The sequence below is a fragment of the Gossypium hirsutum genome, chromosome D07 (genome assembly GCF_007990345.1).
Source record: "Gossypium hirsutum isolate 1008001.06 chromosome D07, Gossypium_hirsutum_v2.1, whole genome shotgun sequence".
In the NCBI taxonomy this organism is placed as follows: Eukaryota; Viridiplantae; Streptophyta; class Magnoliopsida; order Malvales; family Malvaceae; genus Gossypium; species Gossypium hirsutum.
The window spans coordinates 21,620,469-21,642,730 of NC_053443.1; the positions used below are offsets into that span (position 1 = coordinate 21,620,469).

The 22,262-nt window shown below is 32.7% G+C and overlaps 3 protein-coding genes and 2 pseudogenes across 4 annotated transcripts; 4 read left to right on the plus strand and 1 right to left on the minus strand.

Annotated features, from left to right (window-relative positions):
* The first annotated feature begins 606 nt into the window (after positions 1 to 606).
* Positions 607 to 3,398, plus strand: LOC107954402 (uncharacterized). 2 transcript variants are annotated; one of them, XM_016889946.2, is made up of 3 exons: positions 607 to 1,298; positions 2,218 to 2,385; positions 3,130 to 3,398. In XM_016889946.2, the coding sequence occupies exons 1-3, from the start codon at positions 822 to 824 to the stop codon at positions 3,331 to 3,333; spliced, it is 849 nt and encodes a 282-aa protein (XP_016745435.1). In that variant the 5' UTR covers positions 607 to 821; the 3' UTR covers positions 3,334 to 3,398. The 2 variants fall into 2 exon arrangements, with proteins under 2 accessions (XP_016745435.1, XP_040952615.1); XM_041096681.1 differs by lacking the exon at positions 3,130 to 3,398 and adding an exon at positions 2,556 to 2,639 and having other exon boundaries at positions 698 to 1,298.
* A 225-nt stretch (positions 3,399 to 3,623) lies between these two features.
* Positions 3,624 to 6,862, minus strand: LOC107956096 (putative expansin-A17; annotated as a pseudogene).
* A 1,316-nt stretch (positions 6,863 to 8,178) lies between these two features.
* On the plus strand, positions 8,179 to 8,682 carry LOC121219148 (leucine-rich repeat receptor-like protein kinase PXC2). The gene has a single exon (XM_041096833.1). It carries the CDS (start codon positions 8,179 to 8,181, stop codon positions 8,680 to 8,682), a length of 504 nt encoding a protein of 167 aa, XP_040952767.1.
* LOC107954404 (LRR receptor-like serine/threonine-protein kinase RPK2) lies at positions 8,667 to 11,736 on the plus strand. The gene has a single exon (XM_016889947.2). It carries the CDS (start codon positions 8,685 to 8,687, stop codon positions 11,550 to 11,552), a length of 2,868 nt encoding a protein of 955 aa, XP_016745436.2. The 5' UTR covers positions 8,667 to 8,684; the 3' UTR covers positions 11,553 to 11,736.
* Positions 11,737 to 17,825: 6,089 nt separating this feature from the next.
* Positions 17,826 to 21,044, plus strand: LOC107956097 (mannan endo-1,4-beta-mannosidase 1-like; annotated as a pseudogene).
* The last annotated feature ends 1,218 nt before the right edge of the window (positions 21,045 to 22,262 follow it).

The following is a 22,262-nucleotide window of genomic DNA, read 5'->3' on the forward strand; positions in this document are numbered from 1 at the left end:
TCAGGTCTTGTAAATACTCTTCCATTAGCGACATCAAAGAACAAACCCAACCTTTGTTACCCATGGATAAAATTTGTGAAAGTAGAAGAGAAGAAGAGGGTTTGTTTTAGGGTTTACTTCTCCAAGCCGTTCATGTATTTCTACTTTTTAAGTTTTAGTCAGACTAAAATTGAAAAATTACAAGAATCAAATCCAAGCAAATTGAAATAGAAAATTTTGACATTTCAGAAACCATCCTTCTAAATTACTCCAAATGGAATCGTAGAATGCGCATGTAATGTCATCTGCTACAAATTTGCTAAAATTTCTATATAAAAAATATATTATTTAAGAAATAAATTCGAGATTGATGTTAATTTATGATTCAATCAACATATACATGTTTCTTTATATAATCTTTCAAAACTTTTTAGTGGATTAAGTGGGAATTAAATATTTGATAATTCAAAACAAATACATAATAAAAGAAATTTGTTCAAATTATGTCTTTAGCTAACCTTTTCCAATGAACTCCATTTTTCTACCTCCGTCGCAGCAAACTACACTTTCTTGGGGTAATTTTCTTACTTATAATAATCAAAGTTTCACCAAGCCCAAAATGGAAATGGATCTAAATTAGGGTTTAAGTGCCGGTAGAGAGTCACTAGGAAGCCCAACCGGCATAAAACTATTGGGCATGAGTCGCATTTTCTATTTTAATTTAATTTTAACCCTTTCGGTGCTATTCCTGAAAGGAAGCGGGTGGTGGGAAATCAGCTGAAAATTCAGTAGCACTGAAAAATGTGGGGCTGTGCTGCTCTTTCAGTTGAGCTAAACAAAATATGCGCGCCTCTCCAGTTTCACCCTCGCTAACTGCTGTTTCCACCGTCGTATTCCCGCCTTTCCCCGCCACCACCCGCTTCCTTCTCCACCCACCACCCTCCTATAAAGCCACCGCCTCTCTTTTCCTCTCAGTTCCCTGTCCCAGGTTTCTTTTCTCCAAATCCAGGCCCTGCCCCTTTTGCTCTAACTCCGATGCTACCACAAACGAGGAGGATGATTTTTATTTTGACGTTGACGATGATGGGATTGTTTCTTCAGATGATGAGACACAACCATTGTCTGAAGACGGTGTCTTTATTGAGATAAAAAAGCTTGGAGGGAATTCTCGTAGAATTCGGTCCAAAATCGGGATTGAAGCCAACCTCGATACTGTTTGGAACATCTTGACCAACTATGAGAAGTTGGCTGATGTTATTCCGGGTCTTGCTGTCAGCGAAGTTGTCGAAAAGAAACACAAATTTGCTCGACTTTATCAGGTACATCATTATCTCCCGTTTCTTTTCATTTCCTTTTTTATTCTGTCTTCTGTTTATCTAAATTTTAGTTGCATGTGAACTTTGGCAATGTCGTACTTATGTTAATTAAAACTTTTAAGTAAGATGCAAACAAATTTAGGATTTTTAGAACAAAATGAAGGCGTTTCTGGGTTTCTCTAAATATGGGTAGGAAATTTGTTGCACATGTTGAGGGTTTAAATGTGAGTGCCAATTGCTGGGTGGATCATTTGGAAAAAGAAAAAGGGCTATTTTGAGTTCCTTGAGTCCTACAGAGGGATGAGAGTAGAATGTAAGTACTGAGATTGAGAAGCTCTATTATATTAATCTTTTGATATTCTGGGCAATGAATCCATTTCCTTCACTCCATTACCTTTATTAGGAGTCGGATTGCATTTTGCCCCCTCCACTCAAAAAATGAGCAAATTAGTCCCTCTACATTAGATTAAAGAGTAAATTGTTCTTTTGTTAAAATTTTCGATGTTAAAAACTGGTATTATAAGGTACACAGTGGCAAGCCATGCATAACTCTTTGATTATTTCGTCAGTCATACCATTTTTTACCAGTAGAAATTGATGAAAATTTTAACTAAAAAAACTAGTTTGCCCTTTGATTTAACATACAATAACTAATTTGCTCTTCTTCTTTTTTGAGTAAAGGGACAAAATGCACTTTGACTCCTAGTACAGAGGCCTCTATGGTACTTTTACCTTGGAAGTGAGGGCAACCAGCCAAGCACATGTATATAATTTATAAATATTGGTTTATTGATGATACATGTCCCTCAACCTCACATTGCTAATAGTATTCTTTTATATATAATTGCTTGACGTTTTGTCCTTGGGTTGAGTGATTGCCTTCTGTTATCGATGTAATCATTGTGTTACATTCTTTTGACAGATTGGACAGCAAAGCTTGCCATTGGGTTTGAAATTTAATGCTAAAGGAGTTATAGATTGTTATGAGAGAGATCTTGAGATTTTGCCTTCTGGGAAAAAGCGTGAGATTCAATTCAAGATGGTTGAAGGTGACTTCACCATGTTTGAAGGAACATGGTTGATCGAACAGGTAGTGAATTAATTCTTCTTAAGCTGTTGTGCACCTTTAAATCTTCTCCACAATCTCATTGTTATAGTTTATAAAAAAAATATTTAGCTTTTAGAATTTTCAAGGGAAAACCAAGAAAAATTAAACCCGTTTTAGCCCAAATGGTTATTAATGCACCCTTTTGTAAACAGGGGATTTCCACCCGAAAGGAAGCTCTCATTTCCTGCTAAACCGAGACAGAATTTTGATCCATTGGCTCGTGCTATAAGTTTATATCCTCTGCTGCAAATGACTGAACTGTATGATATGATGAATTTGCATTGGCTTTAGGCACAGTTATCACTTGTTTTTCTCTTATCACAAATGCATTTCACGTACACTTTTACTTTTGCAATTTTTGTTGTCCCATTTTATGTTGACGCTGGTGGTCTAGTCCGGGTTTTCAGTGGTGTTTGCCCAGAGTTGTTTTTTCGAACATTTTGCTCCAGGGTTGCATCTATCAAGTTGTATGTTATAGCTGGCATAAAGAAATCCATGTTTAGAAACTTGAGGCTTGGCTTTTCTCGCCATCTTTCTTGTTGGCATCTTTGTATTTTCGCTTCCTTTCTAAGGTCATGCAGCTTAGAGTTTGCAACCAGATTTTTCTGGCTGAATAGGTTGTGTATGTAAGGTTTGAACCTTGAATGATTTAAATATCTATTTTAAAGAGTGAATGTAAGGTTAATTATCCAAAGGCTAATGACTTTCTTAATTGATGGGCTGCAGTTTAATAAAAGAAAATATGAAGGCGAAGAAGCATCTCTTGGTGAAGAATTTCAGACGACCCTCTGGTATTTAGTGGATCTTAAGCCGAAGATATGGTTGCCTGTTCGCCTCGTTGAGAACAGGCTTTCTATCGAGATAAAGACAAACCTTTTGTCTATTCGTGAAGAAGCAGAGAGACTGATAAGTGCTTTGAACTCTGCATAAAACTATGTGCTTGGACATATAATAAACTCAAAAGTATATAATCTAGTGAAGATCAAGTTTTTCTATTTTGGATAATTTTATTGAAGATTTAAGTCTCACATTGCAATAATGATACGCCTCAAAATTCTATCTCAAGCTTGAAGTTTATGCATTTAAATATGTTTTATTTATTGGGAACTGGATAAATGTAATTTAAGGACTAAAGATTCTAAATTTCAATGTTCCTACAAAGTGAATACAGTTGCCAATGTTGGGCTTAAATACTCAACAAACTTGGTTGCTGGGCCTCATTGCAAACCTCAAACCTAAGTGCTTAATACTTTCTATATTACATCATGGGAGAAAACAGTATGGCAAAAATGAAATGCAAAACAAATGCATGAAAGGTGTAAATAAAACAAAGATCTAAAACTGCACGTTGCTTTTGAAGGACTGACCAAATTGCCAACCGGAAGGTACCACATTAAGAGCGGCTTTAGTCCTTCCGTTGCCGGCTTGGATCTTGAAGGATAAGCTCTGGCCGCTTAGATAGCTTAAGCTCTGCCATTTGGCACCCCAATTTCTCGACATTGCTTCCCATTTATTGCTCCTGGACCCCTTTACCCATACCTTGTTAATCTCTCCAGCACCCCCAACGTTTGATATCAGAACTAGCTGAAAATAGTTCCGTCCGTTGATGGTGAATCTAATGCCCCCACTTCTCCTGCATGTAACCCTGGTAACCACAAGTATTTAAACCGGTGATGTCAGTTACTAATATCGTGATAAAAATGTTACGGTACTTAACTGCGGTTATAAGGGAAGAATCGAATTTCATACTTCCTGTAGAGGATTGGTACAATTCCAGCTTTGTATTTGGCTATGGTCTCAAGCGCAGGTTGAGACATGTCGAAGTGTGGTCGGGGAGGATTACACCAACCACCAGTGTCACTTGGGAGTGCATAGTTGGGAGGACAGAAGTTGGTGGCGGTGATGGTAATAGATTTACCCTTGACACACCATTGGGGTGCATTTTTGGCATCACAAACTATTCGATAGCAGCCTCCACATGACTTTCCACCATTAAACAAAACTGTGCTAACTGCAGCTGAGCTTGTTCCATAACCATCTGTAAAGAGATTGCCATAACCTCAAGCTCCTCCTGGGAAAACCAACATGGTAATCAATAATCATCTGTTCAAGATCAACAGTTCTTTTATAGAAAATAAATTATATGAATTGAGATCAGCACAATGAAGAGGAAGAAAAAGTTGTTTAAACTTACCCATTGTACCAGAAGCATCAACCCCACCATAGAATGTTGCATGGGCTGGGAATCAAACTGGAGCTGTTTCTGCTATGTTAAATCTAGTGGGAAAATATAAACCCACAAGGAGTATCGCAGTAGTGAATTGATAGGAACTCTCCATTATTCTATTTCTTTTCTCCCTTTCCTCTAAAAACAAAAGGATTGTTTCTTTTCAATGGTAATGCGTGTAGAGCTAAGAATGAGTTTGATGCAGCAAAGGGAGAATCCTATATATTTATAATCACTGCTGGACCACTAGGTAGTTGATAGAAAAGATTGTTGATGGAATTTTTTAACATTAAGATATCATTGCTCTATGATGATCCATATATGTTAGAAATAACCGTAAATCATGATGTCATACGGAAAATCTCATTTTATATTCAAACCCATGTGACAGTAGTTAAGAACCTTGATGCTGCACTTGAGTTTCCAATCTATGCAATCTTGGAGTGAAGGTGAAATATAATATTGTCAAGCTAAATGCATCATCGAATTTTCGTTTTATCAAAAGTAGAAGTATTTAATCATTAATATTGCATTGTTACAATATAACCAAAAAGAAAAAGGAATCATCTTGGAACTTCTAAATTCTACAAATGGACAACCATCAATTTATCAAAACTGAACTCTGAAAAGATCAGATGTAATACCACAAGACAAACCTTTTATGTCAATTCCTTATATTTAAAAGTTCTAATACTAATTTTATCAACATGTGTGAAAAAAATAAGAGAAATTGGGAAAAAAAGGAGAGAGAAAATTGGGAAGATTATAATCCATATAGACAGATCACTGCATCAAAAAATTATTTAGCTGTTGAATAATACTAATAATAAAGAAAATACACCGACAAGATCCTATTGAGATTAGATCGAAGCAGGCTCTAATTATTATTGGCAATGACAAGTGATTTCCTACTTAATTTCATGGGATTCAGACGGTGCTGGGATTTTTATGTAAATTCAATGTATTATACTATCCGTGGTACTATATAAATCTGCACTACAGTAGTGCTTCAAATTGTCAAGCAGGCAATATAAAATTATAAGAGGAGTTTAAATAGTTTCTAGGCAGAAACCATATGCTTTAAATCTTGGAATCCATTTCTTAATTTCTGCAACTACGATTTTCAACAGTTACGAAATTCTGCAAGTGCAACCTATATTATCTGCACTCAGATGACCGTTAGATGCAGATTTAGGTTCGAACATGAATATGTTGATATATGACTTTCAAAAACAAAAGGATTATACCTTCTATAGGCATATCAAAAAGTGGAAAGTCCAAAAACGTAGACTGCTACTAAAGAATCAAAGTCAACTAACCCATAATTAATCCATGTTTATACAGATTTTGTAGCAGCAGTTACATTGCAATGCAACCATCATGAATCTGCAATTGTTGTAGCCTTATTTTTATACAAGAAAAACAGGCAATAAATATATATTTTATGGTTGATAAGTACAACCATATATCATGGCATGTCTTAAGGGACATACATCTATATAGCACATGGGTGAGACCATGCCATCTCTTACTAAACTTTTCATCTAAAAAAATTGCTCACACGTGGCTTCACGTTCATGAATTTAATTGGTTGGTAAGGGAAATTGTATTTAATTTTTATTACTATAAGAAAGAAAGTGAAATCAAGAGGGCTACCTTTCAAAGAGGCTTTTACATTGTAAATTTTACCTACCAAACAAGTAATTAAGAATGGGATACCTTAGGCATGTATTGATTTTCATCATATTAGCTGATATCAAGAAAGCATATAAAAACAGCAGCGAATGGAATTAATTATTATTCCAACCAGAAACTACTAAAAAATCTGGAAACCATCTAACCTCAACAAATCACTTAACTTCTATGTTCAAGAACAAATGTACATGGAATTTGAAATGGAATGCAATGCGAGAATTTACCTTTCAAGAATCAAATATAGGATTCTGAAGCAAAAAACGAGCATTAAACAGAGCACTAGCCTCCTCGTTTGATGCATCTACTAATCTCAGTTCCTTGATCTCTTCCTGCCATTTCTTCATCTGCTCTCTATGTATCCTAAAACAAAACCATAAATCTAAATTTAGAAAGAAAAAAAAGAAAGAATCTCATCCATCTATAGATTATAGAATAGAAAATAGTAGTAGTATCCCACAGTATCAGCCATTGTTCAAATTCATTGCTCAGTTCCTTGAACATTGTCTCCCTTGATTCCAATAGCTCCGAAACCTCCATAAGTTAAATGAAAACAAATAGTTATATAATTTATGAACAACTGCCTATATAAACCAGAAAGGACTGTGATTAATAATGCTTATGGTTGCCAATTGTGTAAAGTGCTCGATCCTTTCAAGAATATGAGAGATATTCAGTTCCATTCCTTCTAATCCAACAAGGTGTGTCTCAGATTGTTCTTTCTCTGTTACTTCCATAACATTTCCATTGCTAATTTGATCTTAATTTGATTGATAAACAAAATAAAAATCAAAGAGGCTTTACGTTTGGTTTCATGCGTGTCCTCAAAGCTTCATTCCTTTCACTTTCCATCTCAACACCATCATGAAATCCAGCAAACAAAACGGATTGAAAAATATTCCTCTTAATAAAACTCACCGAACAAATCATTGAGAAAAACTTACCTGAAAGAGAGAGCAAGATAGAGTTTGGAATTTGGAAAGACACTCGGTTTTTTCAAATTCGAAAATCAGGAATGCGCGCGAATTTTATGTAATTTGGGTTTTAAATTGGGTACAGTGGTAAAACGGGTCGGATCCGAGGGATGGTCCGCAAGAAAGATTATGATTGGGCCTTTTTAAGGGCGAAGAAGGAGATTTACTTTTGTATTTTTGTGGGTTAAAATTCAAACCTAACCCATTTAAAAATAAAACTAAAATCCAAAGCTTAATACAAAACTAAACTTCAACCAAAGATATTTGACCTTTTTTCACTTATTCTTCGGCTTTATTTTTTCTTTTCGTTTGGACTTTTAATGAATAACGACAAATCTTGATTATATTGGTTATGGGTTTGATTTCATCATCAATGTCTTATAATAAGTAAACGTATAATTACATATAATTGCAAATATAGTAAAAAAAGAAAGAATATACGAATGGCTTAATTGCATTAGTTGTTGGATTAAATCGGTGAGGTAAATGTGATGGAAAAAGGAAAAGGAAAGAAAAATAGTACTGAAAAGGAGTTAGTTTGAGTTTAATTCCCTAGACACTCATGCACTCTACAGTCCTATGTTCACACTTTGGAACTTTACCCAATCTTCTGTCTCCATCTGTTTTCTAATTCCTTCTCTTTGACGGTTCATTTCGTTGTCACCTTTTACACTTCTGCAGTTCCCCAGTTTCACACTTCAAATCAAACTCCTCCTACCTTTCGAGTTCCAGCCCGCCCATAGCTCCATATCTCAATGTTTAAATTCTCGCTTCACTTTTCTGCTTTTCCCTGGCCAACCCTTACAGCTTCTTTCTTTTCATTTTTTATTCCTTTCGTCGTTTGAAACTTGAAACGGAAACCTCCATCAGGGCAGCAGAAAGATGCCACCCGCACCCAAGTTTCAAAAACATCGTCTTTCACTTATTACACTGCTCTTCTCTGTTCTTGCTAGCCTATTGGTGTGCAAGGCAGTTAGCTTGGCAGCTGTTTTAAGTGATAAAGATGCTTTACTGCAACTCAAATCTGCTGTAGTTGAAGACCCACTAGGGTTCACTTCTAGTTGGAACCCAAATGATAAAGACCCTTGCCTTTGGCATGGTGTTTCTTGTGACCCACTTGAAGGTCGAGTCATCACCCTTAATCTTTCCTCTAACCTCAATTCTACATGTTCTGTACTTCAACTCTCTGCATCAAAAACAGCAGCAGTGAAAGGTGATCAAGTTAGAGGTAATTTTACTTTGCTATATCCTTGTTTGCATGTTGGTGTTGATGGCAATATTTCATTTGTTGGATTGAGGGTAGGTTATCTCCTGCTATTGGCCACCTTACAAAGCTTAGAGTTTTGTCACTTGGGTTCAATGAATTCTTTGGTGAGCTGCCTTTAGAAATGGGAAAGCTTAATCTTTTGGAAGTTCTTGATTTAGGTTTTAATGCTTTTCATGGTCCTATACCAGCCGCCTTAAAGAAGTGCACTTCATTGAGGGTTATTAATTTATCTGGGAATCAATTGAATGGAACCATTCCTGCAATTTTTGGGCCGATTACAAGTTTTCAAGTTGTTGACTTTTCTTTCAATAAATTGAGTGGTGAAATTCCAAATGAGTTAGGCGAAAATTGTGGGAGTCTAATGCATCTCCATCTTGCAAGTAATGGGCTTTCAGGTTCAATTCCGTCCAACTTGGGTAACTGTGGTGGGCTCAAGTCTTTGATACTGTCTTCTAATATATTGCAAAATGATATTCCTTCAAGTCTTGGTAAACTCGAGAATCTTGAAGCGTTGGACTTGTCCAGGAATTTCTTGAGTGGACTTGTACCGCCGACTTTGGGGGATTGTAAGCAGTTGAAATTGCTTGTGTTTAAGAACAAGAATGGTCCTCTGTTTTCAAGAAAAGGCTCCAGCTTTATATTTCATCAAGAGGAGTACGGGGAGGGAGATTACAATTTTTTTGAGGGTGAACTACCTGAGAGTATTGTTAAACTTTACGGTATCCATGTCCTTTGGCTGCCAAATGTGAATTTGGAAGGCATTTTTCCGCAGACTTGGGGGTCATGTTCTAACTTGAAAATGTTGAATGTAGCACAAAATTTCTTGACTGGACAAATACCTGCGTCCTTTGGTAATTGTAAGAACTTGTATTTCCTTGATTTGAGCTCCAATAACTTGTCTGGTTCGCTTCCAGCTGCAATTCCTGTTCCATGCATGGTTGTATTCAATATCAGCCAAAATTCCTTGTCTGGGAACATTTCAAGATTTTCTCATGGTGAGTGCTCTAATGGTTCCCTGAATTTGTCAATGTCATATATGGACCTGGTTGGATTGTACTCTTCTTTCTTTTATAGGAATGCTCTCATAAATGTTGGTTCTGGTCATTCCCCATTTTCGTTGAGTGAATTTGTTGTATTGCATGATTTCAGCAGGAATCAGTTCACTGGCTCAGTTCCCCCCTTTATTATTTCTTTATATACTTTGTCTGCTAAGCTGAATTATGGTTTCTGGTTGAATGGGAACAATTTTGAAGGTAATCTTTCTGTATATTCTTTTGATCCTTGTCTAAGGTTGGATGGTTTGATCTTTGATGCTAGCAACAACAAAATCGTAGGTGAACTTCCTTTAAACATGGGTCACACTTGCAAATGCTTGAAAATTTTGAGTTTAGCGAGCAATGAATTTGTTGGCTCAATTCCTACATCATTCACTGATATGGTTTCTCTGCTTAAGCTTAACCTCAGTGAAAACAGATTGCGAGGTCCTATTCCGTCATATATTGGAGAGATGAAGGAGATAAGGTACCTCTCGCTTTCTAATAATAACTTTTCAGGCACGATGCCTTGGGATTTAGTTCAACTGTCATCGTTAGAAGTTTTAGAGCTTTCTTCAAATTCTCTCTCAGGAGAGATACTACCTGATTTGGCTGAGCTCAAGCACCTTAGTGTTCTGCGGTTAGATCATAACAAGCTCACTGGGCGGATACCATTTGGCTTTAGTAACATGACTGCACTTTCAGTGTTCAATGTTTCTTTCAACAATTTGACTGGATCTATCCCTCTGAATTCGATTTCATTAAATTGTGAAAGTGTGAAAGAAAATCCTAACCTTCAGCCATGTCGCACTGATCAATCATCCTCTGAATTGGAGCGACATCACTTTGGAAATATTTCACAAGGAGGCCATTCTCCCAGGGAAAACATACAAACAAATCGCAGTGAGTTCAATCAAATAGAAATTGCCTCCATCACGTCAGCTTCGGTAATTTTTCCTGTCCTCATAGCATTGATTTTCTTCCTTGTATGCATGAAGAAATTCGCATGCAATGCTGTATCGGATCATGTATCGGGGAGAAAAGAGGTGGTAACTTGCAATAGTATCAGCATACAGCTGACATATGAAAATGTTGTTAGGGCCACTGGTTGTTTCAATCTCCAAAACTGCATTGGTAGTGGAGGTTTTGGAGCTACATACAAGGCTGAAATAGTTCCAGGAGTTGTGGTTGCGGTGAAGCGGCTGTCATTGGGTAGGTTTCAAGGTGTTCAACAGTTTGCTGCTGAGATCAAGACTCTAGGACGGGTGCAGCATCCGAATCTTGTAACTCTTATAGGTTACCATGTTAGTCAGGCTGAAATGTTCCTGATCTATAACTACTTGCCTGGTGGCAATTTGGAAAATTTCATTCAGGAGCGCTCAAGGAGGACTGTGGAATGGAGGATGCTACACAAGATTGCTCTGGATATAGCATGCGCCCTTATGTACTTGCACGACGAGTGTGTCCCTCGAGTATTGCACCGTGACATCAAGCCAAGCAACATTCTTCTGGATAAACACTTCAATGCGTACCTATCTGATTTCGGCCTTGCTAGGCTTCTTGGCACATCTGAGACTCATGCAACTACTGATGTTGCAGGAACTTTCGGATACGTTGCCCCCGAATATGCCATGACGTGCCGTGTCTCTGATAAGGCCGATGTGTATAGTTATGGTGTTGTTGTTTTGGAGTTATTATCCGACAAGAAAGCCTTGGATCCATCTTTCTCTTCCTTTGGAAATGGTTTCAACATTGTGACATGGGCGAGCATGCTTCTAGCTCAAGGACGAGGATGTGAATTTTTCATGGCCAGGCTATGGGATTCAGGGCCTCAACATGATCTAATCGAGGTGCTTCATTTGGCCGTAATGTGTACAGGTGAATCTCTTTCATCCAGGCCTTCAATGAGGCAAGTTGCCCAAAGGTTGAAAGCCATTCAACCTCCCACATCTTAAAATGCCTCTTCTGTAAGTCATCAGTGCCATTGATTAATGATTGATGTCCAATTAATAGCTCCTATATGCCTTTCTTAATGCAGCACAGGCAAATTGTCATTTTCTTCTATCTTCAGCCTCAGCTAAATTATACATGCTCATGCTTGTATTTTAAAATATTCTTCAATATTTTATTTAAAAGTGATACGAGAAATTTCAATTTAGCAAATCAACTTTGAGAAATTAAACTCATGTATATTCAATAGAATATATAGAACTTAAATTAGATGACGGAAGTATATACTCTTTTTGTATTTTTAAAAACAAATTAAAAAATTAAAAGCATACCTAAAACATAATGTTTGGATCATTTTTCATTTCCAAAGTTATCCCATATTCTTGCTTTTAACTAACTTTAACATTCAACTTGAAAAACAATTTATAAGTCAATTTAAAAAGTTAGATTTAAGCAATTTATAAATTTCCTTATAATTTATATTTATTTAAATTAAGTTTTACAAATAATTTATATTAATTACTTAGAAAAACATTTAAATTTTATATTATATATATACATCATAATATTACCATAATTATTTGTATTATAATCTAAGTTACCAAAATAGTAATAATATGGAATTGCGTTAATAATAAAGACACGGTAAAATAAGAATAAGTTGCATTTGAGTCAATTATGATTCATATATTAAAATTAGATATTAAACGCTTAAAAACATCTAAAATTAAAAATTCAATTATCGTAATATTAATAAATTTAACGTGATCGGATTCATAATCAGCGTATGAATAGTGGGTATCCAGTTGTGCTGGTTGATGGTTGAGCTAGGCATCTCTTGGCCTTCCCCCTAAATATTGGCACCTCATGTTTAGCCATAGAACTTGAGCTCTCTTCATGTGGAGGTTTGACTCCACAACATTATCATTTGGGTTGCACTAACAATCAATATTTATATTAACTTAGGTTGCACTAACTATTTCTTCAAATTTGTGCAGAGCCACCAGTACTCAGGAATAACATGTTTAAATAAACATGTTTAATCTTTTATGGGTCTTCTCCAACTACAATAAATCTACCAACTCTTACGTACTTTCCTATTAATCTTAAAACTTACAATATTGTTAATTTCAAGCCATTCACAATTTATTGGACATACCAATTAAAAGAGAGAGAGAGAGAGTAAGACATACACGTGCTTATATTTATGCATTTCCTCATATTTAATCCTATTTTTTATACAATTTAATTCAAAAACAATGATGACATTAAATTAACAATGACAATGATGCATCAATTATCCAATGGTTTATATTTTATGTACTACTTAATATATCAAATTTATATATTTAATTAATACATACAATTGGTGATAAATAATTTGTCAAGCATGAATCATGTCAATATTAATATTAATATTAAATTAAACTTAAATTTGAAATATCCTTTTCACTAAGAGTTATTTTCAGTTTAATGGTTAAAGTGTTCACGATACTATGTGTGACTTGAGTTCGAATCGTGTTAATCGCATTACTATTAGAACTTTATCCCCCTCTTATAATTCACCAAACAAATTTATTTCCAATTTATTCATAATGATAAGTATTAATTAAAATTAAAATTAAATCTAACAAAATGCAAACTATTAAATCTACAATCTTTCTCAAAATATAAATTAGAGCCTTGCACATATAATCAAGACTTAAACCATAAATTCAAATCACAACAAATAATGCAAGGTTTGTTCATAGATAATTTTCTTTTCTTTTATACATTATATTGGTTTTTTTTAAATTATATTTCAATCATTCAATTTTTGAAAGTTATATAATACTTATTAACATTATTAAATTGTTATATTTTTGTTACTTAATTTTAAACTTCCGTTAAAAAAATACAACAATAAATAAAAAATTCATATAAAAAATCAATTGCAGCAAGGAAAAACTAAAAGTTTTGTGGCTAATGTTTCCACCTTCAATCTCATCAAAATCATAGTCTTTGATCTGTCACCAAAAAAAAAAAAAATTCCCATTCATTTTAATCCTACTCATTTTTTCTTGTGTTTTTTTTGTTTTATGCTCTCTTTATTTTCATCTTTCTTTGCCTTTTTTTTTTGCTTTTCACGCAAATCGGCGTCGACTCCGCTCTTCCTAGATCATTAAAAATAACATATATATTTTATTTATACCTGAAAGTAAATTCTTGATTTGAAATGTGGGGGAAGAAATGGTAGGTTTGGAGAAGAAGAAGAGCGCTTTATATTGTAAATTTAAAAAATTCAAAATTCCAAAATTTAAAGTTACTCAAAAACCCAATCAATCTAATAAGGAGAGTTACAGAAAAGAAATTATGAATTTAGAAAAGAATTAGGGTACTTTGTATAATAATTTAAAAAAAAAACTCAAAATTTACCGAAGAACCCAAACAATGTAGTCAAACATTTTGCTTTTCTCTATTGCCCTTTTCTTTCTTAATTTTTTGCTCTCTTTTTTTCATAATTATCAGGAAAATCCGATCATTGATGGTAGAAATTTTTACGATTCTCAAGAATGAAAGTAGAATTGCAAGTTTAGATTTTGTTTCTTGAAAACACAAGCAGTAACAATTGGTCTAATAGTGAAATCTAAATCTTATATTTAGATGTATTTTGCTATGGTTTTAGCGCTTTGACAAAAAATAAAACAAAATAAAATAAATTTTGCAAAGAAATTTCTAGGTAAAACAAAATGAAATTGATATGATTATGAAAAATAAATGGAATTTAGTTTGAAAATTTTAATTTTTTTATATAATAAAAATTTACAAGAAATGTTAGTTTAAAATTTTTTTAAACTTTAAATTTAAGAATTTTTTAGAATTATACATATTTAAATATGTTTATATTTAAAAAATATTTTTAATTATTTTTATATATTTTCTAATAATTTTTAGTCTAATATTTTTAATTTTTTTTACAATTGTTAAGAAAATTTTAAAAATTTTAAAAACCAAATTAGCTATTAACCCTTTGACTTAAGTGCAACATTATTTTTTTAATGGAAGTTAATAGCCGGGTGACAAAAATGTAACAATTTGATAACGTTCGTGACTATTATGTAATTTTTAAAAGTTGAGTGATTGAAACGTAATTTAAACAAAGTTTAGGGACAATTGATATGGTTTACCCAAAAAAATCAAAATTGAAACTAAACAAAAAAAACATGTTGATAATTTGTGACAACATTGAGTGTGTTTGGATGAAGAATTTTGAAATTTTGAAGATTTTAAAATGCTGACTTTTTAGATTTCATCAATTCAAAAGACTAACAATTATAAATACTTTGTTTGGATAAATAATAGTTTTAAGAAAAATTAGTTTATTAGATTTTTTATGAATTAAAAAATAATTATAAAAGAAAAATAGTTATACTAAAGATAAATAATATGAAAAATATTCAATATGTATATTATTATATTTCTAAAATATTATAAATATTTTTAATAAAATAATTTTTTAAAAATTATATATTAGAATTAAACAAAAATAATTTTTAAAGTTTATTATTTATCTTATAGTAGGACCATGTGTATTAAATAAAATAAAATGAAAACGAATTTTGAAAAACCTTTTATTTAGGTGGAATTTAAAAAGAGAAATTAAACTAAAATTCTTCTAATTTTTTATCAAACAAGTAAACTTTTAGAATTTTGAAAACCTTTATTAAATCCATATTACAAAAGCTTATATGCAAAGCAATTTAAGGAAGGTTTCTAAAAGAAAATTAAGCTCCATTTGTTTTATGTAAAAGTTTTTATGAAAAATACTTTCAACTTTTTCTAATGTTTATTTCATGTAAAATAGGATGATCAACATAGAAAGTTTTCCAGTCAACGTAAAATTACCCTTTTAATCCCGTAAAATGTCTTACCAAAATTTTTTTGTAAGACATTTTCCAAATTGATAAGGCTCTGTTTACCAAAATATCTTTAGACATTTTTTAGCCGACATTAGCTACTAATTAATATAAAACATAGCACTATTAATAATCAACAGATTCACATTCAATTATCAATTTATACACAATTTAAAAATTATTTAATTTAGTCCCTAAAACCGAGACTAACATAACTTTCGATTTAAAGCTTCAAATTGAATTTTGATTTCACTATTATACATCAAGGACTTCCTATTTCTTATTTTTACAGTCAATTTTACATTTTATTCTGTTTAGTCCCTAATGTACAAAACTATCAAATAAGCTTAACAATTTAGTCATTTCTCACATCTAAGCTTAAAATCTATCAATTTAACACCTAAACCTTCAAGAAATCAACAATGAAAACTTTATAAAACTCTAACAATTTTACAAATTGGCACATGGGCTAGTTAATTCAATCTCCCATGACCTCAAATCTATAAAAATTACGAGAAAATAACCAATGACTTACTTGAATTTTGAAGTTAAAAGCTCAAAGCCCTAAGAATAGAGTCTCCCTAATTGTCTTCATGTTTTACGATTTTACCATAGATTTGAGCCCCTTTATTCTACTAATTGAATAATAATAAACTTGTAACAGCTCGTTTTTCAGTGGTGTCGAAAATAGTGGTTTTGGGGCCACTAAATCTGACGAGTAAGTTCATAAATATTATTATTTAATATTTACTAGACAAGTGTGATTTTTAAAAAGATTTTTGATTTGATAATTTATGTTATATAAGTGATTTATTAAGTTTAAGTGGTTTTAGAAAATGAGGTATCAGGACCTTGTTTTTAGAAACCGAGTCGTAAATATTTTTATAAATATTTATGGAGTGTCATTAAGGTGGTATTAAAGTTTCGTTGAAAAAATTTAACGTTTCGATAGTTAATTAATTAAAAAGGACCAAATTAAAGAAAAAGTGCATTCTCAGGACTCCGTTCCCATAAATCAAACTCGTTAATATTTATTAAAAATATTTACGAAGCTAGTTGTATAGTTAATTAGATTTCGGTTAAGTGAATTTTCATAAATTAAAAGTAATTAGGAAGAAGGACTACATTGCATATAGAGTGAAAGTTGAATTATAGATTAAAGAATAATTAAAGGGACTAAAGAAGCAATTTACCCATTGTTCTTTAAGTGGGACGGTTAGTGATATATATTATATGTAAATTTAATTTTTATATATTTTATTATAATAAAAAATATAAATTGTTAAGTATATATATTATATTTATAATAGAGCAAAAAAGTAATAAAAGAAAGAGAAAGAAAGAAAGCCAAACAAAATTAGAAAGAAAAGAAAGAAAGAAAAAGAAAAAGAAAAAGAAAGAAAACCCACGGCCTAGGGTTTTAAATTGTTCAAAGTTCAACTGGTTAGTCAATTTAGTCCCTTTTCTTGTAATTTTTATGTTTTTGGAATCTCGGTACCTAGAGTTAACTGACCCATGTTGAAATTTTAGCATTGATTGAGTTTTTAAATGTTGTTAATGTTGAATAATTTTAGTAATAAAGATTAAATTGATAGATTTTTAAGCTAGAAGTGAAAAAGGATTTAATTGTAGAATAAATTGTAAATTTTGAGTAATATGGACTAAATTGTGAAAAATTCAAAATTTAGGGGGTTTAAGTGAAAATATGGAGTTAAATTTAGTTTAAAGTGGAATTTGCATGAAAATATAGAATTAAATGTGAAGAATAAAAATTAGTCTCGATTTTGTGACTAAATTAAAATTTAGACAAATATTGAGTAAAAATTGAAATATTCAATATGAAGTTGAATTGTGTTATATTGATGAATTTTAATTGTTTTAATTCCGAAGCTAATGTCGTACTGAAATCCTCGACTAAATGTGAAGAATAAAAAGAGGAAAGATAAAGTCAACGTCAAATAGCTCGGAATTCTTGGTTCGTATTTCTATAATTCTAACCTAGTTGTTAATTGTTATAATTCAATTTAATGCATATGGTAAGTATTGGGGTGAATAATTGACATTTGATAATTGATTGAAATGGATTGAATTGGTAGATACATATTGAATGTATTGATTATTGAATTGAAATGAATATATGTGTTAATGTGAAATTTGGATATTTATTATTATAGATTGAATTTAATTCATGCGTATATATATGTAATTATATGAAAAATTAGTATTGGATATTGGTTATCTATGAAATGTGAAATTAAATCTTATTAACTGTATGGGGCTGAGTCGGATATAGATGGCATGCCATAGGATATGAAGAGTTTAGGGAATTCTTCGACTTCGAGTCGATGAGGCACTGGGTGCCAATTTACTTTGGTTTAACCAATGAGACACTGGGTGCCAATTTATATAGCGCTAGGCGCAGCTATTACTTCGAATTTATCCGATGAGGCACTGGGTGCCAAACTGGTGTGTTGGTTGGATCTGTATATCCGTCCAAGTTCGAGTCTTGTTAATAGGGGTAATTAAATAAAACGGTACTATAATTGATATTGGATGATATTGTATGTGATTTGAAAATGGGATAGTAAATTGAAACATGAAAATGAGATACATGAATTATGTATTTTTGAATTGGAATGGATAATGTTAATGTTTATATGATATGTGGATCAAATTGTGAAACCCTATTATATAGCAAGTGATGGGAATTGAGTATGGTATAAAATGATGTATTTATGATTTGAGTATTGAATGGCTAATGCCATTGTATGAATAAATGTGATTTTAAATATTCAATTGTACTTATAATTAATATGTATATTATCTTGTCTTTAATATTCGGATTATAGAAATACCACTGAGTTTTACTCAGCGTACGGTTTTGTTTTCCGTGTGCAAGTTAGGTACTTAACTTTTGATCACCGATTCAGCATCCAACAACGATCCCGAACTTAAATGTGGTGATATTTATCTTTTGTATCGGCATGTACCTAGGGTGTCTAAATAATAGTTATTTTGTGAATTGATTGTAAATGAGGTTATAAGTTTAATGTTGGTTTGGTATATATATATGTAAACATGTGTTTGTTTTGAAACCATATCATGGCATGGTAAATTGAATCAAATCTAAATATGTGCATGTGAATTTAAGTTGGTGTTTAAGTGCTTATGAACTAGGCAAAATGGATTGAATTTGGTAGGTTTATAATTTGGATTTGAATGATGCTTTGATGATATGAATTGATGATATAAATGTGGTACCAATGAAGGCACATTGGTTAGGCACATAAGATGATTGTTTTGGCATGTTTTGAATGTGTTTGATCATGTTTTGAACATGTTAAACGAATAGTTATTAAGTTTTTTAATACCTGAGCATGTAGAAAATGGTAAATTGGTTATTTAAGGCACCTTTTAGGTTCACACGGCCAGACACACGGGCATGTGACTCGGCCATGTGAGACACACAACTAGCACACGGGCGTGAAAGGACATTTCGAAAGAGGTACACGGTCGTGTGAACCCTGCAGCTTTGAAAATTTTTCTGAGTTTCTGAATTAGTCTCGACTTATTTCTAACGGGTATTTTGGGCCTCGAGGGCTCAAATAAGGGACAGTATGTATGAATTTGATTGGTTTATGATCTGAATAGTATATGTTGTGAAATATTTGAAATTTCTGTTTGTTTGATCTGTAAATTCTGGTAATGCTCTAAAACCTTATTTCGACGACGGATACGAGTTAGAGGTGTTACAAAATTATCTTTTATTTAATCTTTATTCTACTATTTTTTAAGCTAATTTATTATTATTCAAACAAATATTGTAGTCATCATGTGGTGTACTATTAAATATGCACTTGGATAATATTATTAATTTAATGTTATATAATACTAATGTGATTTGGAAGCTAATTTATTATTATTCAGTCTTCGTTTTTTTTTTTTGTTTTTTTATAACACAATCTTGAATCAGCTGTTCGGTTTTGGTTGTTTTTAATTTATAATTGTTAATATTCTAGCTTAATAATTGAGTAATATTACATATTTAATTTAATATATTTATTTATAAATAAATTATTGTAATATATGCCAAAACAATGCAAAATATAGATTTATAGATATAAAATAAACTCAATTAAACAATGAAAAGATAAAAAAAAAACTCAAATGTATGTTTGTTAATATTCTAGCTCAAATGTATGTTTGTTTCATTAAAAATAGATTTGTTGTATTGGATGTTTGGCTGATTTTAACGGCTTCGTTGGAACAAGAGGAACTAGTTTTATTGTGAATGGAAAGCCTATATATTTAAATGGTTTTAATTCTTATTGGTCCATGATGTTTGCTGCTGATTATTCTACAAGGAACAAGGTTATTGAAGCTTTCCAAAAAGCTTCCGAGACTGCCCTGAATGTGGCAAGAATTTGGGCTTTTGACGACGGTGATCACAGGCCTCTTTAGAGTTCACCTGGTTCTTGTAATGAAGAGGTTTTCAAGGTAATTAACATAATTTTTTTTCTTTTGACTTCTTTTCAAGGTTATAAAATTGATGGTTGGTGGTCATTGTTTAGGGATTGGACTTTGTTATAGCCAAAGCTCGGAAGTTGGGAATTTACATGATTCTGAGTTTGATGAATAACTGGAAAGATTATGGAGGAAAAGATAAGTATGTTGAATAGGCAAATCAACACTATCATAACCTTAATCGTAACATTCGCAACCTAACTGAAGATGATTTTTTTATAGATTCTCTTACCAAAGAGTACTATAAAAATCATGTTAAGGTACGTTCTTGTCGCTTTCTTTCCTGAATTGGAGACGAAGATCTTTAATTTTTAAAAGTTAAATAATGATGATTGTAGACAGTGTTGACGAGAAACAATATGATTACTAGAGTAGCATATAAAGACGACCCTACCATTCTTGCTTGGGAACTCAAGAATGAGCCTTGTTGCCCTAGTGACCCTACTGGATCTAATCTTCAGGTTTTTACACGCTGTCTCTTCATTTCTACCTAATTTTGCATGGTATGATATCCTTTTTCTCTATTTACAGGTTTGATTAAAAGAAATGGTTGCGTATGTGAAGTCCATTGACAACAAACACTTACTGGAAATAGGACTAGAAGGATTTTATTAGGAATCCAGACAACAATACAATCCAAATTCAAATCTTGATGGGACAGATTTCATTGCCAATAATCAGATCCCTGATACCGATTTTGCTACTATTCATCTCTACCCAGAGTCTTGGTAATATCTCTATCTTTGTCTTTCTCCAAAACCCAGTATTGCAGGGAATTTTTTTTATTTTTTCCTTTAATCTTATTACAGGTTACCATCGACAAATAAAACCGAAGGGGAACAACTTGCTTTCGTAGACAAATGGATCGAATCTTATGTGTTGGACTCGAATGCAGTGCTAGAAAAACCAATTGTGATATCAGAGTTTGGGAAGTCTTATAAGTTAGAAGGGTATAGTTTAGATAAGAGAAACAAGTATTTCCAGAAGATATACGATGATGTGTACAACAGTGCTAGGTTGGGAGGACCATTTGTTGGTGGGCTGTTTTGGCAACTAATGACAGAATTAAGAAAATAACAGAATTAAAGGTTTGGATCTGGAAACGAAAAATAAAATAAAAATAGAATTAAGAATATTGAATCGAAAATTTGAGAAATTAAAAATAGAGTTGAGAGAAAGGAAATTCTTATGGGAGGTTTCAGCCTCCAGTTGTCTCGTTCCGCCTTGGGTTCAATCTACGACTTTAGATGATCCTTCCCAAACCGAATAAGCCAGTTATAGTGGAAGAGGACGCCTACGACTACCAGCTCCAAGGATTTAGACTTACGATTTAGTGAAACCTGGCTTTAGCCAACAATCGCTTCTGTGGGATCGTCTTATGCTAGATCAATACTTCTCAATGGCAAATCCCGCGCCATTTTGTCTCTTGAGCTCGCCAACCTCTGACGCAGTAAGCTAACAAACCGACTGTGGAACCTTCCCAAAACATACAAAGCGGCCGCCTTTACATACGTTGAAAAGCTTACTTCTTAAGGGACATAGACGGAAGCATCATCCCCGTAGTACGGAGAAATGATGAATACTCGGCAAGAAGGCTAAGTACGGACTCTAAGCCTCAAGAACCCTTTTGAGGAATATCGACAACCTTCGGCTAGATGAGTTTAGTGGCTCATGGTTGTGGTGGAAAAGAAAATAAATAAAATAAAAATGGAGATTTTATTGAAAGGAAATATGAGAAGAACAAAAGCTTAGACTTTTGGGGAGAGAGTGTTTACAGAAAAATATGAATGCCTTTTGAGTCACTTCACCCCCTATTTATAGTGTTAGGGGAGATAGTCTAATCCTACTAAAACTCCCAAAAGATAAATACATTTAATTGAAGATAAATAAAGATAAATTAAATAAAATCCTAAAATTAAATAATCATTAATAATTATCTTAATATTAATTATCCTAATATAATTAAAATAGAGTCTGATAGAATAAAATCTCTTCTTTTTTCATTTCAACCCTTGTTTCCTCCATGCTTGCACTTTTGGCACAAACTTTTTCTTGTGTCACACATTGGCCCATTTTATCCCTAAATTCACGCTTTTAGCCCTTAATTTTGCTTTTACCTCAAATTTAGTCCCTATGAGATAAAAGATCATAAATAGCTTAAATTAGTAGGATCACACTCAGAATAAATACATAATTAAGAAATAAAAATACGTTATTCTAGAGTGTTATCAAATTCCCCCTACTTAGCCCATGCTTGCTCTCAAGTATGGTTCCTATCTACTGTGAAAGTTAGAT

Coding starts and splice junctions, on each gene's coding strand:
- LOC107954402 (XM_016889946.2), top strand. CDS start 822: ATGCGCGCCTCTCCAGTTTCACCCTCGCTAACTGCTGTTTCCACCGTC. Junction 1,299..2,217: donor AATTTGCTCGACTTTATCAG/GTACATCATTAT, acceptor TTCTTTTGACAG/ATTGGACAGCAAAGCTTGCC. Junction 2,386..3,129: donor GAACATGGTTGATCGAACAG/GTAGTGAATTAA, acceptor GATGGGCTGCAG/TTTAATAAAAGAAAATATGA.
- LOC121219148 (XM_041096833.1), top strand. CDS start 8,179: ATGCCACCCGCACCCAAGTTTCAAAAACATCGTCTTTCACTTATTACA.
- LOC107954404 (XM_016889947.2), top strand. CDS start 8,685: ATGGGAAAGCTTAATCTTTTGGAAGTTCTTGATTTAGGTTTTAATGCT.